At 53.1% G+C, this 18,137-nt stretch overlaps 1 protein-coding gene across 2 annotated transcripts; it reads right to left on the bottom strand.

The window, feature by feature from the left end:
- Nucleotides 1-70: 70 nt before the first annotated feature.
- Nucleotides 71-10,130, bottom strand: ZMYND19 (zinc finger MYND-type containing 19). Of its 2 annotated transcripts, XM_070799809.1 has the most exons (7): nucleotides 9,892-10,130; nucleotides 9,243-9,361; nucleotides 8,600-8,659; nucleotides 7,725-7,831; nucleotides 7,014-7,154; nucleotides 645-825; nucleotides 71-534 (listed from the first exon to the last, which is right to left on the bottom strand). In XM_070799809.1, the coding sequence occupies exons 2-7, from the start codon at nucleotides 9,246-9,248 to the stop codon at nucleotides 391-393; spliced, it is 639 nt and encodes a 212-aa protein (XP_070655910.1). In that variant the 5' UTR covers nucleotides 9,249-9,361; nucleotides 9,892-10,130; the 3' UTR covers nucleotides 71-390. The 2 variants fall into 2 exon arrangements, with proteins under 2 accessions (XP_070655910.1, XP_070655909.1); XM_070799808.1 differs by lacking the exon at nucleotides 9,243-9,361.
- Nucleotides 10,131-18,137: the final 8,007 nt, after the last annotated feature.

An 18,137-nucleotide genomic window follows, 5' to 3' on the forward strand; every position in this document is an offset into this window, starting at 1 on the left:
CGGTGGAGCGCAGCCTCCTCATCTGTGCGCTCGGAAGCCGCTTGAGGCAGAGAGCAGAGCGCGGCCAGGGTGCGGGCGGCCCCACTTTACTGTGCCTGCTGTCCCCCGCCCGCCTCGGCCTGGCCGCCCGGTGAGCGTTACAGCAAACGACCCTATTTGTACTTCTGAACCCTCCCGCCTTCCCCCCAAAAAAACTGTACATGAGTTTACAAACATATTAACATATAAATAACGAGAAGCGTCCGGCAGGCCCTCCCAGCTGTCTCTGCTCCAGGGGAGCCTCTGGCTGCCGGACGCGGGCAGGAGCCAGTGCAGGGTGAACCCCACGCCCACCGGCCGGCTGGCTGCTGCACCTGCTGCCGGGGAGCCAGGAGCCGTGCGGCCGCTGCGTCATCGCTCGGGCTCCAGCTCGTGCGGGAAGGGGCGCCGCTTCTCCCGACAGTGCTTCTTGTGGGCTGGCCAGTCCTTCTGCTGGCACTGCGAGCCGCAGTAGCGCGCCACCTGGCAGCGCCCGCAGATGTTGAACTCCCGGAGCTGAAAGGACACAGAGGAGCCCGATCCGGTCACACGCGGACGCGGGGGGCCCGGCTCCGGCCGGGCGGCCCCGCAGGGGAGAAGCGCAGCCCCGGGCGGCCGGCACGCACCTGCCTCTCGATCAGCGTGCAAGGCGGGTAGTGGCACTCGTAGTAGGCGCAGGACGTCTCCTCCTCCTCCACCACGTCGCCGTTGGCGTTGTAGTACCGCGTCACGTTCAGGACCGGGAACTGCTCCTCTATGGGGTCTGTGGGCAGCTGCTGAATTGCCAGCCAGTATAAGCTTTGCTCCCTTAACAAAAGAAACAGGGTTTCAGATCCCCTTGGCCACAAAGGGGCAAGGCACAGAGGTAAGAGTAGGTGACCCCAGGGTGGACCAGCTGCCTCCCCTTCGCAGGACACCCCCTCCCCAGCTGTGACCAACAGTCTGTCCTTTGGCCCACCAGCTGCACTGGCTCACCTCCCCACAACACCCAGGGTTCAGCCTTTTTCTCTTCTCACTAAAAGGCACAGAAAGGGCTGTGTGCATCTTGCCCCTCAGTCTTCCCAACACTGTGAGAGCCGGGCACACGACAGGCATGGAGACCACGTGGTCTCAGCCGCAGGCTCAGCCCGGCCTGGTCAACACCAGGCCGCCTCTCTTCCCGCTTGTAAGCTGAAGTGCTCAAACCTGCCCCTGGAGAGATCTGGGGATCTGGGGGACCCACCCTCTGGGCGCTGCAGTTGCTCTCCATCCTCCTGACTGCTTCTCTGCCTAGACGGGGCCAGAAGCTCGTACTTGCCCACACCTGCCCCACCACCACAGGTAGAGGTGGATGGGGCAAACCCCAAGCGATGAGCAGCCCACCCCTGGGGCTGGCCTTCAGAGGAGGTACCTGCTGCCCTGCGAGAGCAATGGGGTGGGTGGTCCATCCCCTCCAACCCGCCTGCTGTCTCTGGAGGCCAGGCCGAGAGGGACTTGGATAAAAACGGAAGGGTATGGCACAGCACTGGAAATCTGCTATGCGTGCGTGCTCAGTCGTGTCTGACTCTGCGACCCCACAAACCACCAGGCTCCTCTGTCCATGGGATTCTCCAGGCAAGAATACTGGAGTGGGTTGCCAGGCCCTCCTCCATCGGATCTTCCTGACCCAGGCAGAGATTGAACCTATGTCTCCTACACTGGCAGGTGGATTCTCTACCACTGAGCCACCTCAGTAAATCTACTATACTTCAGTTTAAAAAAGAGTTTAAAAAAAAGGGCGGGGCCCTAAATATAAGACCCCAAACAACAAAACTCTCAAGGGAAAACACAGGACGAAGGCTTCACAGCCTCAGATATGGCAATGATCTGGGATATGACAGCAAAGGCACAGTAACAAAAGAAAAAAAAAAGTTTTTTGTAAAAAAAAAAAAAAAATGAAAATTCAAGTATTTTGTACATCAAAAAAAAAACAGAAGAAGAAGACAATCTATAGAATGGGAGAGAACATTTGCAAACCATGTATCCCCTGAATAAAGAGCTCTGCAGCTCAACTGAAAAACCAACCACCAAGTTTTGAACAGAGATTTCTCCAAAGAAGACACACACAGGGCCAAAAAGCAGATGAAACGACGCTCAGCATCACTGACCATCAGGAAAACAACTCAGAACTGCAGTAGGACCACCTCGCACTCCTGGGATGGCTGCTACCGAACGACAGAGAACACCACGTGCTGGCAAGGACCTCTGCGCGCTCTGCCTCCAGCGCGCAGACACCACAGACAGCAGCCTGGTGGTTTCTCCAGAGGGAACAGAAGTACCACACGATCCTGCGATCCCACTTCTGGACACACACTCTCAAGAACCTAAAGCAGAGGCCAGAAGAGCTCTTTGTACAAGTGGGTTCACAGCAGGTGAGGGAGGCGGCAGCCCAAGTGCCCGACAAGGGAGAGTGGATAAACCAAGTGCGCTGCACACGTGCACACATACACACACAATGGAACACTATTCAACCTTAAAAAGGAAGCTCTGACACAGGCCACGACGCCGACGAGCCCTGAGGACGTAAATGAGCAGATGGGAGGGAGCCAGACCCGAGGTCGAGTGCCGTGAGCCCGCTCAGCTGGGATCAAGGACCTGGCGGCTCGCAGAGCGGTGGGGATCGGGGGATCTGGGCATCTGGGGGCCGGGGGCGGGCCGCGCAGTGTTCTGTCAGGACACAGCTTCATTTGGGAAGAGGAGACGGCTCCGGAGACAGTGGTGGTGACGGCTGCACTGCAGCGTAAGTGCTCAACGCTACAGGAACACACACTGCAAAGTGGTTAAAACAACGTCATCCGTATTTTACCACAATACAAAGATTTCTTTAAGGAAGAAAAGGGTGAAAGTCAGGATGGGGGAGAATGCTGGTGCTTTCCGAGCTCTTCAGTGAGGTCTTAGAAGACCGAGAGGAGGGGAGGTTCAGCCCCAGCCGGCGTTTGAAGATGGGAAGGGAGGACACTGCCCCTTGGCTCAGAGCACCTTCCACCTGGCTGGGCCACCCTGTGCCCACTGGGGTGACTCCAGGGCAGCAAGCAGGGGTGCAGGGACCCCCAAGTCGCAGGGGCCGATTCCCACCACGAGCCACCGGGCAGAGGCCACAGATGAGGCGGGAGGACACGTGGCGCCGGAGAGCTCAGGCCGCCCTCGGACAGCTGGGCCCCAGCACATGCAGCACTGCGGACAGGCTGACCACTGCTGGCAAGCCACAGCAACCCCGACCAGCTGGCTCCTGGGATGACCAACAGGGAGGAACCTCGGGGCGGGGCCCCAGAGCGGTGTGAAGCAGAATGGGACCATCCCTCCAGCGACTGCAGCGGTCAGCGGCAGAGCTGGCCAGGTCCACTCTGGTCTTGTGCAAGTGCTGAGCCACCCGCCTTCTGACCGCTCAGCTGCCCCTACACTTGTCCTGATGACACAACCTTTTTTTTTTTTTTTTTTTTTTTACTGTGCCATGCAACTTGTGGATAGGTCATCTGTAATTCAGATGACCATTATATCTACTACTGTGGGCAATAATCCCTTAGAAGAAGTGGAGTAGCTCTCACAGTCAACAAAAAAGTCTGAAACACAGTACTTAGAAACAATCTCAAAAACGACAGAATGATTACAGTTCGTTTCCAAGGCAGACCACTCAATACCACAGTAATCCAAGTCTGCCCCAACAGTAACGCTGAAGAACCTGAATTTGAACAGTTCTAGAAAGACCTACAGGACCTTCTAGAACTAACGACAAGAAAAAGATGTCTTTTTTATTATAGAGGATTGGAGTGCTAAAGTGGAAAGTCAAGAGATTCCTGGAGTAACCTGAAGGCAAGTTTGGCCTTAGAGTATACAATGAAACCAGGCAAAGGGTAACAGAGTTTTGCCAAGAGAACGCACTGGTCATAGCAAACACCCTCTTCCAACAACACAAGAGACTATTCTACACATGGACATCACCAGATGGTCAATACTGAAATCAGACTGATTATAGTGTTTGCAGCCAAAGATGGAGAAGCTCTATACAGTTAGCAAAAACAAGACGGGGAGCTGACTGTGGCTCAGATCATGAGCTCCTTATTGCCAAATTCAGACTTAAATTGTAGAAAGTGGGGAAAACCACTAGACCATTCAGGTATGACCTAAATCAAATCCCTTGCGATTATACAGTGGAAGTGAGAGATAGATTCAAGGAGTTAGATCCGATAGACAGAGTGCCTGAAGAACTGTGGACGGAGGTCTGTCACACTGTGCAGGAGGCAGTGAGCAAAACTATCCCCAAGAAAGAGAAATGCAGTAAGGCAACATGGTCATCTGAGGAGGGCTTTCAAATAGCTGAGAAGAGAAGAGAAGAGAAGTGGAAGGCAAAGGAGAAAAGATACACCCAGCTGAATGCAGGGTTCCAGAGAAAAGGAGAGACAAGAAAGCCTTCTTAAAGGAACAACGCAGGGACTTCCCTGGTGGTCTAGTGGCTAAGACTCTGTGCTCCCAATACAGGAGGACTGGGTATGATCCCTGGTCAGGAAACTAGATCCCACATGCTACAACTAAAGATCCCACATGTCACAACTAAGACCAGCACAGCCAAATAAATAAAAATAAATATTAAAAATTAAAAAAAAAAAATAAAGGAACAATGCAAAGAAACAGAGGAAAACAACACAACGGCAAAGACTGGAGAGCTAGTCAAGAAAACTGGAGATGCCAAGGGAACATTTTGTGTGAGGACGGGCACAATGAAGGACAGGAATGTCAAGGGCCCAACAGAAGCAGAAGAGATTAAGAAGAGGCGGCAGGAACACACAGAAGAGCCGCACAGAAAAGATCCTCACGACCCAGATAATCACGACGGTGTGATCACTCACCTAGGGCCAGACATCCTGGAGTGCCAAGTTAAGTGGGCCTTAGGAAGCATCACTACGAACAAAGTTAGTGGAAGTGATAGAATTCCAGCTGAACTATTCCAAGTCCTAAGAGATGATACTGTTAAAGTGCTGCACTCAATATGCCAGCAAAGTTTGAAAACAGTGGCCACGGGACTGGAAAAGGTCAGTTTTCATTCTGATCCCAAAGAAAGGCAATGCCAAAGAATATTCAAACTACCACACAATTGCACTCATTTCCCATGCTAGCAAGGTAATGCTCAAGACGCTTCAAGCGAGGCAACCGTACATGAACAAAGAATTTCCAGATGTTAAAGTTAAATTTATAAAAGGCAAAGGAACCAGAGATTAAATTGCCGACATCTGCTGGATCATACAAAAAGCAAAGGAATTCCAGACAAACACCTACTTCTGCTTCACTGACTAAAGCTAAAGCCTTTCACTGTGTGGATCACAACAAACGGGAAAATTCTTAAAGAGATGGGAACTCCAGACCACCTGACCTGCCTCCTGAGAAACCTGAATGCAGGTCAGGAAGCAACAGTTAGAACTGGACATGGAACAACAGACTGGTTGCAAATAGGAAAAGAAGTACGTCGAGGCTGTATATTGTCACCCTGCTAATTTAACTTATATGTAGAGTACATCATGAGAATCGCTGGGCTGGAGGAAGCAGAAGCTGGAATCAAGATTGCCCGGAGAAATATCAATAACTTCAGATATGCAGATAATACCACCCTTACGGCAGAAAGAGAAGAACTAAAGAATCTCTTGATGAAAGTGAAAGAGAGTGAAAAGGCTGGCTTAAAACTCAACATTCAGAAAACTAAGATCATGGCACCCGCTTCCACCACTTCATGGCAAATAGAAGGGGAAACAGTGGGAGCAGTGACAAGCTTTACTTTCTTGGGCTCCAAAACCACTGCCAATGGGGCTGCAGCCACAGAAGTAAAAGGCGCTCACGCCCGGGAAGACAAGTTACGACCAACCCAGACAGCACATTCAAAAGCAGAGACAGTGCTTTGCCAACAAAGGTCTGTGGTGAAAGTTATGGTTTTTCCAATAGTCATGTATGGATGAGTTGGACCATAAGGCTGAGCACTGAAGAATTGATGCTTTTCAACTGTGGTGCAGAAGAAGACTCTTGAGAGTCCCTTGGACTGCAAGGAGATCAACCAGTCCATCCTAAAGGAAGTCAGTCCTGAATATTCATTGAAAGGACTGATGATGAAGCTAAAACTCCAATACTTTGGCCACCTGATGCGAAGAGCCAACTCACTGGAAAATACTCCAATGCTTGGAAAGATTGAAGGCAGGAGGTGAAGGGGCCGACAGAGGATGAGATGGTTAGATGGCACCACCGACTCAGTGGACATGAGTTTGAACAAACTCCAGGAGACAGTGGAGGACTGAGGAGCCTGGCGTGCTGTGGTCCATGTGGTTGCAGAGTCACACAGGACTTCTCGAATGAACAAGAACGCAACCTGTGGGTTCTAAGTTCCCCAACCAGGGTTCAAACCTGGGCCCACAGCAGCGAAAGTGCCAAGTCCTAACCACTGGATCACCAGAGAATTCCCCAAGCTTCCTTTTTGTTGATGAAAGAACCGTGCTATCCCCAGCAGAGCAGAAAAGTGCTTCAAGACAAGCAACTCCTCAGCGCCCCTGGTCACTGCTGAGCAGTCAGTGCGCAGCCCCGGCGGAGCTCCCGAGACCTCCAGGTGGTTTGGTGGGTTGCCACATCTCAGCAGGGGAGCCAGCAAGGGTCCTATTTTTGCTTCAGCCAAATTGGGCTCAGTTTCTGTCGCTTGCAACCACAAGTCTAGACTACCATAATCCCCAGGAGGATAAGAATCCTAACTAACTGTCGTGAGGCTCAGCCTCCTTCAAGAGCCATGTGAGGACACCTTAGCCAGGATCAGACTCTAACAATGGAGTCTGGACCAAGGAGAGGTGAAGGCTGCCCAGCTGACCTCTGAGCCACTGTCCTGACCGCACACCTTGAGGGGAGATGACTAGCATTCCCAAACCCACAGAAGCTGCAGAGCACAGAGCCGAGCCGGCCTCTCTCGGCAGTGAGCCTGGCGGGGCCGCATCGCCAGCCCCAGGAAGACCCACCTCTGCTTGCTGGAGGCCTCCTCGGCTCTGGGCCGCCAGCCCCACGGCACCAGCTGCAGGTTGTCCAGGCGGTTGTCCACAGTGACGGCGTTGAGATGCACCACCTGAAACCCAGGGGCGATGCCCCCCCTGTGCCGCTCCCTAGGAAACAGACAGTGCTCCAGACAGGCTCCCTGACCGCTCGTCTCAGCCACGCGCGCTGAATGGTCCTCGGCCCACTGGGAGCGCTGCAGAGGGGAACCCAGTCTGTGGGCCAAAGGGGACAGCCCAGCCCTGGACTGAAGCACTCGGCGCCAGGGGGCAAGGAAGGCACCGCACTGCCTCACACCAGCCGGGCACCCACGAGTGGGCCCAAGTACTTCGGAACCTCAGCGTTCACAGGGAAGCGAGGGCGGCCCTCCCCATGTCCCACGGATAAGCTCAAAAGGACCTAGGAGGGGCCAGACCCCGCCCGCCTCCAGAGGCGCTGTGGCCTAAGTGCTAGGAGCAGGAAGGGCACAGGGCTTACAGACTCTTACGCTACCCTGCCAGTGCCAGAGGACACAGAGCAGCCATCCTCCCAGTTAGTGGCAATGACAAAGAAGTAACTGGGAGACCTGGGGAAGGTATCATCTGTCGATGAGGGCAGAAGGGTCTCTGGCTGCCCGAGCCCCTTGCACTGCAAGGCTGGTGCAAACCCAGAAGGGGAACAAGCAGCTTGGAAACACCCACCACAGCAGCTCATGAAGGAGCCTTCCCGACCCCCTTCCTCGGTTCTTGTCAAAGGCATATGCAAATATCTTAGCACCATTTCCATCTGCGTCTACTTCCATCCGGGCCTGAGAAGAAATAAGAAAAAGCTCTGTTAAAAAGCCTGCAATTCTCAACAACATTCCAAATTCCTCTTAGAAAAATAAATGAAACAAGCAAGCCAGAGGGACAAATGCCAGGCCTGTTCCTGGGACCTTGGTGGTCTCTGGAGGCTCCCAGACACGTGGCATGGAGAAGTACCCGCCTACGTGAAGGCAAGACACACTTAAGAACCACTCTTTGCAAAATACTGTGGACACAGAGAAATAAATCTCCCTACCTTTAAAAAAAAGTCCCTAATCCAGTAAAAAAGATAAGCCCTGGAACAAGTAACTGTAAAAGGGTGAAGGCTGAGATAGGAGTGGGGTGGGTCTGCAGGGTGGAGGGAGGAGCAGGCAGGTGAGGACTGGAGCCCAAACAGCCAGGTAGGGACAAAGGCACCCAGCCCTGCAGAAGCCCGAGGCTGGAGAGGAGGCGGGGCAGCCCTGGAGTCTCCCTGAGCACAGCGGCTCATCTGACTGAACTCAATCAAAGACAGGGCACAATTTGTCTCTTTTTTGGGAAGAGCCTGCAAGCAACGTGGAAGTGAGTAAGACAGCACGCATCACGGAAGCGGTGGGAGGGGCTCCACATTGACAGCCAGGTTCCCTGGAGACCAGGGTTTGGACAGGGCTTCACTGGCCTGCTTGAGCAGCTCGTGTGCAAGGGTCTGCCTCACATCACACGGACGAAAACCCACCCCTCGTGACCCCCCGGGCACGACCGTAGGCAGGCCAGCAAAGGAACAGAATCCTTACCTCAAACGAGTAGCCCTCCACCAGCGGGATGTCCTGCTCATCTATCAGTGTATACTTGGTCTGGAAATTAACGTTTCAAGGCGTTACATTTGGAATCAGCACAGGGCACTACCGATAAGCAGGAGCAGCCCTCATGGGCTCAGAGAGGTCAGTCCACCCTGAAGGTAGCCAAAGGCGGCTCTTTCCCCACGCAGCACTGCGCACAGCTGTGGCACCAGGCTCCACCTGGCATCTGCTCACGACTAGCCACGAGAAGTGCCTGAGACCTGCTCAACCACTAAGCTGCGCGTTTTAATGTGTTGATAAACCCAGTCCAAGACCACGATGTCACAGGAATAGAGGCAGGGCCCTGGGATTGAAGCAGAATATCCAGAAGGTTTCAACTATCAGGCAGTCCGCGCACAGGTGCTCACGGAATTGTCCTTCCTACCTCTTCGTCTAAAACGTTCCAAGTAAAAGTTTTAAAGGATGGCATTACTGCAGACAACCACTGAGTTGCAGAGATCTCAGCGCTAATAAGGAGCCCACCCTTCCGTAATTGGACAGTCACTGCCCCTTGCGGGAGGGCAGGAAACGGTCCCCGAAATGGACCAGTCTCACTTTCGCTTGGAGAGCTTTTTACTAGTATCTGAACCGGCTTTACCTTCATCTGACTGCCTCTGCTCCTCTCTCCCACCAGAAGCTTCCGCGGCTGGTGATGGGAACAGGGTTCCCATCCAGGGTAAGGTCCGTGGCTGGTTCAGCTGCACGGCCGGCCGGCTCCTGGAAACAGCCAAGCCTCAATGCCCACAGGTGCCAGAAAGCCCAGCCTCGAACACGCGGAGGGCGGGGCCCGGTAAGAGAGAGAAGCAGAGGGAGGCCCCGCTCGGCCGAGGCCAACTGAGGCTCAGCCCGAGGGGGCCGCCTCGGGCAGCACGAGCCCTGCGCGGAGCTCACTATGGACCCGCAAGGGCCAGCGGAGAGCGAGCGCGCTGCCCCGGAAGGGCCTGCGCTCCTCGCGGCCACAGGCACGGCCGCAGCCCCCGACCCGCGGCGCACGGCTGGAGCCGGCACTGGACCAAGGCTGCCCCAGGAACCAGGCCGCCGGCGAACCTACGGGCCTGTGCCCATGCGCCCAGCCGCCCTGGCCGGGCCCTACGCCCCCAGCCTCGCACCCCCGACTCCGACTCCCAGACCGCGCCCGCGACCCCCAGCGCCGCTCAGCCCCTAGCCTCACACCAGCCCCGGCCCTCGGCCCCGGCCCGGCGCCCCACGCCTCCCGCCCGGCCCCGGCCCCAAGCCGCGCCGCGCACCTTTCCGGCCACCCGGCCGAGCCGCACGATGCCCAATTTGAAGTCGGTCATGGCGGGGCCTGTGCTCGGCCGGCGGCGCCGCTCCCTCGGGAGATGCCGGGGCGGGGCCGCGGCGCGCCGGGCGGGCGAACGGGGGACGGGAACGGGGCCAGGCGGGCGGGCGGGCGGGACGAGGCTGGGCCGGGGTCGGGCCGCCGCCGCCGCCACCGGGCGCCCGCCGGACCTGCCACGCGCCGCCGCCGCCGCCGCCACCGCCGCCGCGCGCACCTCAGCAAGCGGGGCCGGGGGCGGGGCGCGCGGCGGACACACCCCCGCCCGCCGCCGCCTGGCCAATCACGCGGCGCGCAGGGCGCCGGCCGGCGCGCGCCGCCACGCCGCAGCCAGTGGCGGGAGGGCGAGTGCGCAGGCGCGTTGGGGCGCCGCGAGCGCGCGGGGGAGGGGCGCGGCCGGGGGCGGAGCCTGCGCGGCCGCCCCGCGCTACGTCAGTTTCGCGGGAAGCTTTGTGCGGGAGGCTGTGCCACCCGCTCGCAGCGCAGACCCCCGAGCCCGGCCTCGGCCCGCGCAGCAGGCGGTTTGGCTGGGCACCCTGGGCCGTCCGGGCCCTGCAGGTCGGGGTCTGTGCGGGGCTGGCTGCGGCTCCCTGTGAACAGTCTGTGGACAGAGGGCAGGAGGCCGGGGTGGATTCGCGGATCCGGAGTCCCGGGGCCCCTATGACTCCGTGACTGGATCCAGTGCCCTCGGGACGTGGGAGCCCAGCGAGTGCTGCTGGCTGACCGGGCACCGGGCCGCCCTTCTCCCTGGCCGCCTCCGCGCATGGGCCGGGATCAGGATTCCATAGCCCATGCTTGTGCTACAGGATCCTTCCCTGGGCTTCGAGAAGGGGCGCTGAAAAGCCTGCTCCAAATCCTTCCTGAACAGGAACTCCCAGACCTGACGATTTGGGGTGGGGGGTGGGGGGCGTACACCTGTCTCCTGGCAATAACTCCATCTGGCTGTCACTCCCAACCCCCAATGAAACCGCTCTACACCAGTGCGCCAAGCAAACCCCTGCTCCTGTTCTAGCGAGGGAGACAGAAAAGGCCCATGACCAGCGAGTTACACGCCTTGTTAGAAAGTGATCTACGCTGTGGGGAAACAAGTAGACCAGCATCAGGGAGTTGGAGGTCCCGGGAAAGTGGGGGCAGGGTAGATCTCACTGCCAAGTAACTTGAGCAAACTGGGAGCGAGAGAGGGAGTGAGCCATGCGGGGTCCAGGGGAAGAGCATCCCCGGCAGCGGGGAGAGCCCAGTGCCAAGGCCCTAATCTGGCCCCAACTGGGCGTTTTTGAAAAGTGGAGGCGGTCTCTGTGAGCCAATGAGTGCATCAGAGCAACTCGGCACATGGCCAGAGAGGTGGAGGTTGGGATGGGTGTGGCGTCTGGTGAGGACTGTGACTTTTACACTCAGAAAAGTGAGCCATTGGAGGATAGGAAAGGAGGAATAGCTTTTTAGTGCATCATGGCAGCTGATGTAGACAGTGAGGGAAGGGTGAAAGCAGGCAGGATGTTTAGGAAGCTAATGCAAGCTTACCCAACTAAGAAATGATGGTGTTGGGCACACCTTTGATGGCAGTGTTTTGTAGCAGTCAGGATAGCCCTGGTTATGCTGCAGTAACAAACAACCCTAAATTCTCAGTGGCTTAGCAAGATAAAAATGTATTTCTTCCTCATGCCACAGGTTAAGGTTATAAGGCAACTGAATACATGAGTATAGATTGATGTTCACGAGGGTATTTGTTGTACTTAAAGCCATACAACTGGATGAGTTCACCATGGGAGGAAATGCAAATAGAGAAAAAGAGAGGGAAAAGATTGAGCCCTGGGTATTCTCACGCTAAGGAGGAAGGGAAGCTGGAAGGAGGAGCTGGTACAGAGGATGAGGATGTCAGGTAGGAGGGACGCCAGGAGAGGGCAGTGGGCCAAGCGATGACGGTGCTAGGCTGAGAAGGAGAGATCGGCCTTGTCCAGGGCTGCTGAGAGATCCCGAATGGTGGGCACAGAAGGCACAACGAAGGCGCCGGTCACCTTCACGTGTACGCGGCGGAGGAGCAAGCCCGACTGAGGGGGCTGAGGCGACATGGAAGGGACGGCCTCGGGACCGACTACTCTTCAGGGTGTTCTGGCTGAAAGGGAGCAGAGAAACGACCAAAGCGAGAAAGAAAGGCAAGTCCGGAGAAACTGTTGGTTTTGCAGTGGGAAAGGAAACAGCCGGTTTTCCACCAGTGGGAATGAGCCCGTGGAGGAGAAGGAGGCGAGCCATTGCCGAGAGGAGAGTGTGAGGGCTGGCCTGGAACTAACTGCTCAGGCGGTTCGCTCAGCCACAGCTCCAAGGGGAGTCTGAGGTAAGGGAGTGTGGATGTAGGAAGCTGGAGGGCTCTCCTCTGATGAGAAGGAGGCCATCAGTTGAAGGTGAGAAAGGAGCCGGTCCCAGGAGAGAGGACGAGGATGGAACCAGAAGACAGCAGGGAGCCCGGCAGTGTCATCTGCCCAGCCAGTGTGACTCATTTCTCCAGCCTGTCTAGGCTGCTCCTGAGAAAGCAAGGCGAAAGAAGGTTTGGGTGCAGCCAAGACTGAGGCGATCCCGGGCGAGTGTGGAGAGGCAAGGGGGACAGGGGGAGGTGTCTCAGGGTCTGGTCCCAGTGCTTGCCCAGGGCACTCAGGGGGCTTCAGAGGATCGCTGTTGGGGGGTGAGCAAAGATGGAAAGGGATTCAGAGCTGCGCAGACTTGCGAGGGGCTACAGGTGGGGTCCTTCCTTTATTTGGAGTCAGCTGAGAATTCACCTGGAGCACATGTCTCTTCCATGTGACCTGCCCTGGGTGGGGTGTCCTGTTATTTAGCCAGGAGAGCTGGACCGCTTACCACGTGGAGGCTCTACTCTCCGTGACAGGTCCTGTTGGACCTCTGCTTGAATCTCTCCTGCTGGTATCCCACTGGCCACAGCAAGTCCTGCAGGCGAGCCTGGAATCCGTGTGGGAAGGGTGCGCACAGCAGCACGAGTTCTGGAAAGCACAGCTCGTGCAGGGGGGCGGTGGGAACCAGTGGAACAACCTGCCCGCCACCCGTCCACACTCTGGCCCCTAATGATTCAGTTCCTCCTGCATGAAGATCCCAGAACCACATCTCACTACTGCTCTTGGCTTGTGACACGCAGCAAAGCCAGAAGCAAGTTATCTGCCCCTGCAAGACCCACATTCCATGGGGAAGCACAGGAAAAGTAAATAGACACCCGGTTCAAAAAGGAAAAGGGGGCGTGCTCCCTGTAGCCACGGGCACGCGCGACAGGGTTGAAATGCAGCGGACATGGTCACAATGCTCCTTTAAGGGCTCCTCTGCCCTCCCCCTCCCTCTTCTGGGGTGGGCTTCTCTCTCTGCCTCTTTGCCCTACCCCTCAGTCATCCTCCCTTTTCCACGGGGAAATTTTTGCAGCCTAAGTAGCTTCCTCAGCCTGCTTCTTTTCTGGAGAAAGTTGAGGGCCCAGAAGCCCCTTTTATTTTGAACATCATCCATTTTAGTTTAAGTAGATACAACTGTTAAAAAAAAAACTGCAGATTTTCTAGGTATCAAATTATAACACATTTTATTAGACAAAAACCACCCTGCAAACATCTTTGAGAGGCTCCTCTGTGCTGTGAACATCAAGATCGAGCTGTGTGCTCAATTCCTCAAGACACTTGGAAGCCCTTTCGTGTGGCTCAAAGCGTCTGGGAGGGTCCGCTCCCCCAGGGATGTTTCAGCAATTTTAACAAAGGGTCGTATACCACGCCCTTGATTTCTTCTAACCCTGAAGTTGTGCTTTGCTGGCAGTGCCCTGGATTTAATCTTCCGCAGGATGCCATTTCTTACCTTGAGGACATTTGCTGCCTGGAAAGACTGGGATTGAGAAATCTTTTTATTCTCCAATTGTAAGACCTGACTTGAAATATTTCCTCCAGCTTCTGGTGGGACATGGAACATTACTTGTAAGGTTCATTTGTCTTTTCTTTATTTTACTTTAGCATAAATGACTGAAGAAACCAGTTGGCCTCTGTCTGCCCTGTTACCACAGCCGGTGGTCTTCCACTTCCCCACCGATCCTGACCCAGCCCTGCCCTTCTCTGTCCTTCACCGGGGATGGAAGTCCTCACTGCCTGCCAGGTTCGCCTGCTGCCTGGCTCCAAAGAGCCACATTTCAGACTTTTGTGACTGGCAGCATCTCACTTCTAAGTGTCAGTGTCTGGTCCAGATACATGCTGCTGCATAATAAACAACCCCAAACCTCAGCGGCTTAAAACAGCTGTTGATTTTCTAATGATTCCATGGTAAGATCGGGTTCAGCTGGTTGACTCTCCTGCTGATGGCTGGTGTGCTGGTTTGTCTCAAACTGTCACCATCAATTCAATTCTTTCCCTCCCGTACCAATCCTATGATTGTTTGTTTGTTTGTTTGTTTGTTTGTTTTGAGGGGGTGGCTGTGACTCACAGCTTGTGGAATCTTAGCTCCCCAACCAGGGACTGAACCCCAGCCAGGGATCTCCCTCTTCTGACTGTTCTGACGCACATAAACTGGTAGAAAGTTCTTGGACTTCAGAGGCCAGGTCTGAGGCCTGACAGCTTCATCTTCCTCCCTCTCGGGGGCCTGCCTACAGGTAAACAGTCTCACTACCTGTAAATTCTCATTCTGTGCAGACCCTGAAGCAAATCATATGAGGAGGCCTCAGGGAAGGGGAACCTGACCAGCCCCCGCCATCCCAGCCACCCGGGTCAAAGTGTCAGACCAGCAAAAAGGTATCTAGGACATTCTAACGTGGGCAGACACCACCCAAAGTAGGAGAGCCTCTTGGCTGAACGCAACCGAGTTCTCAGTGTCTGACTCTTTGGGACCCCATGGACTGCAGCACTCCAGGCCTCCCTGTCCAACACCAACTCCCAGTTTACTCAAACTCACATCCATCAAGTAGGTGATGCCATCCAACCATCTCATCCTCTGTCACGTCCTTCTCCTCCCACTTTCAATCTTTCCCAGCATCAGGGTCTTTTCCAAGGAGTCATTTCTTCGCATCAGGTGGCTAAGTGTTGGAGGGTCAGCTTCAACACCGGTCCTTCCAATGAATATTCAGGACTGATTTCCTTTAGGATGGACTGGGTGGATCTCCTTGCAGTCCAAAGGACTCTCAAGAGTCTTCTCCAACACCACAGTTCAAAAGTCTTTGGTGCTCAGCTTCTTTATAGTCCAACTCTCACATCCATACGTGACTACTGGAAAAACCATAGCTTTGACTAGACAGACCTTTGTCAGCAAAGTAATGTCCCTGCTTTTTAATATGCTGTCTAGGTTGGTTATAGCGTTTCTTCCAAGGAGCAAGCGTCTTTTAATTTCATGGCTGCAGTCACCATTTGCAGTGATTTTGGAGCCCAAGAAAATAAAGTCTGTCACTGTTTTCATTGTTTCCACATCTACTTGCCATGAAGTGATGGGACTGGATGCCATGATCTTCATTTTATTGAGTGTTGAGTTTTAAGCCAGCTTTTTCACTCTCTTCTTTCACTTTCATCAAGAGGCTCTTTAGCTCTTCTTCAGTTTCTGCCTTAAGGGTGGTGTCATCTGCATATCTGAGGCTATTGATATTTCTCCTGGCAATCTTGATTCCAGATTGTGCTTCTTCCAGCCCAGCATTTCTCATGATGTACTCTGTATATAAGTTAAATAAGCAGGGTGACAATATACAACCTTAACGTACTCCTTTCCCAATTTGGAACCAGTCTGTTGTTCCATGTCCAGTTCTAACTGTTGCTGCTTGACCTGCATACAGATTTCTCTGGAGGCAGGTAAGGCGGTCTGGTATTCCCATCTCTTTAAGAATTTTCCACAGTTTATTGTGATTCACACAGTCAAAGGCTTTGGCATAGTCAATAAAGCAGAAGTAGATGTTTTGATGGAACTCTCTTGCTTTTTCGATGATCCAACAGATGTTGGCAATTTGATCTCTGATTCCTCTGCCTTTTCTAAATCCAGCTTCAACATCTGGGTGTTCATGGTTCACGTACTGTTGAAGCCTGGCTTGGAGAATTTTGAGCATTACTTGGCTAGTGTGTGAGATGAGTGCAATTGTGCAGTAGTTTGAACACTCTTTGGCATTGCCTTTCTTTGGGATTGGAATGAAAACCGACCTTTTCCAGTCTTGTGGCTACTGCTGAGTTTTCCAAATTTTCTGGCATATTGAGTGCAGCATTTTAACAGCACCATCTTTTAGAATTTGAAATAGCTCAACTGGAAATCCATCACCTCCACTAGCTTTGTTCATAGTGAGGCTTCCTAAGGCCTACTTAACTGTGCATTCCAGGATGTCTGGCTCTAGGTGAGTGATCACACCATCATGATTATCTGGGTCATGAAGATCTTTTTTGTATAGTTTTTCTGTGTATTCTTGCCACCTTTTCTTAATATCTGTTGTTTCTGTTAGGTCTATACCATTTCTGTCCTTTATTGTGCCCATCTTTGCATGAAATGTTCCTTTGGTATCTCTAATTTTCTTGAAGAGATCTCTAGTCTTTCCCATTCTGTTGTTTTCCTCTATTTCTTTGCATTGATCGCTGAGGAAGGCTTTCATATCTCTCCTTGCTATTCTTTGGAACTCTGCATTCAGATGGGTGTATCTTTCCTTTTCTCCTTTGCCTTTCACTTCTATTCTTTTCTCAGCTATTTGTAAGGCTTTCTCAGACAACCATTTTGCCTTCTTGCATTTCTTTTTCTTGGGGATGGTCTTGATCACTGCCTCCTATTCAGTGTTACAAACCTCTGTCCATTGTTCTTCAGGCACTCTATCAGGTCTAATCCCTTGAATCTATTTTTCACTTCCACTGTATAATTGTAAGGGATTTGATTTAGGTCATACCTGAATGGTCTAGTGGTTTTCCCTACTTTCTACAATTTAAGCCTGAATTTGGCAATAAGGAGTTCATCTTCTGAGCCACAGTCAGCTCCCCGTCTTGTTTTTGCTGACTGTATAAAGCTTCTCCATCTTTGGCTGCAAAGACTATACTCCGTCTGATTTCAGTATTGACCATCTGGTGATGTCCATGTGTAGAGTCTTCTCTTGTGTTGTTGGAAGAGGTTGTTTGTTATGACCAGTGCGTTCTCTTTGCAAAACTCCGTTGGCCTTTATCCTGCTTCATTTTGTACTCCAAGGCCAAAATTCCCTGTTACTCCAGGTATCTCTTGACTTTCTACTTTTGCATTCCAGTATCCTATGATGAAAGGACCTCTTTTTTGGCTGTTAGTTGTAGAAGGTCTTGTAGGTCTGCATAGAAACTTTCAACTTCAGCTTTTACAGCGTTACTGGTTGGGGCATAGACTTGGATTATTGTGATATTGAATGGTTTGCCTTGGAAATGAACTGAGATCAGTCATTTTTGAGATTGCACCAAGTACTGCATTTCACACTCTTTTGTTGACTATGAGGGCTGCTCCATTTCTTCTAAGGGATTCTTGCCCACAGTAGTAGATATAATGATCATCTGAATTAAATTCCCGTATTCCAGTCCATTTTAGTTCACTGATTCCTAAAATATCTATGTTTACTCTTGCCATCTCCTGTTTGACCATTTCTAATTTGCCCTGATTCATGGACCTAACATTCCAGGTTCCTATGCAATATTGCTCTTTACAGCATCAAACCTTGCTTCCATCACCAGTCACATCCACAACTGCGTGTTGTTTTTGCTTTGGTTCCATCCCTTCATTCTTTCTGGAGTTATTTCTCCACTGATCTCCAGTAGCATATTGGGCACCTACCGACCTGGGGAGTTCATGTTTCAGTGTCCTATCTTTTTGCCTTTTCATACTGTTCATGGGGTTCTCAAGGCAAGAGTACTGAAGTGGTTTGCCACTCCCTTCTCAGCGGACCACTGAAGTTTTGTCAGACTTCTCCACCATGACCCGCCCGTCTTGGGTGGCCCTACATGGCATGGCTCATATTTTCATTGAGTTAGACAAGGTGGTGGCTTGTGTGATCAGTTTGATTAGTTTTTTTGTGATTGTGATTTTCATTCTGTCTGCCCTCAGACAGAGGAGGATAAGAGGTTTAGGGTTAAGATAAGGGAGGTTCCTGTTAGGAGAGACTGACTCAGGGGAAACCAGGTTTTGTTCTAATGGGCAGGGCCTGCTCAGTAAATCTCTAATCCAATTTTCTATTGATGGGTGGGGCTGTGTTCCCTCCCTGTTGTTTGACCT

Source organism: Bos indicus, chromosome 11 (genome assembly GCF_029378745.1).
Source record: "Bos indicus isolate NIAB-ARS_2022 breed Sahiwal x Tharparkar chromosome 11, NIAB-ARS_B.indTharparkar_mat_pri_1.0, whole genome shotgun sequence".
NCBI classification, from domain to species: Eukaryota; Metazoa; Chordata; class Mammalia; order Artiodactyla; family Bovidae; genus Bos; species Bos indicus.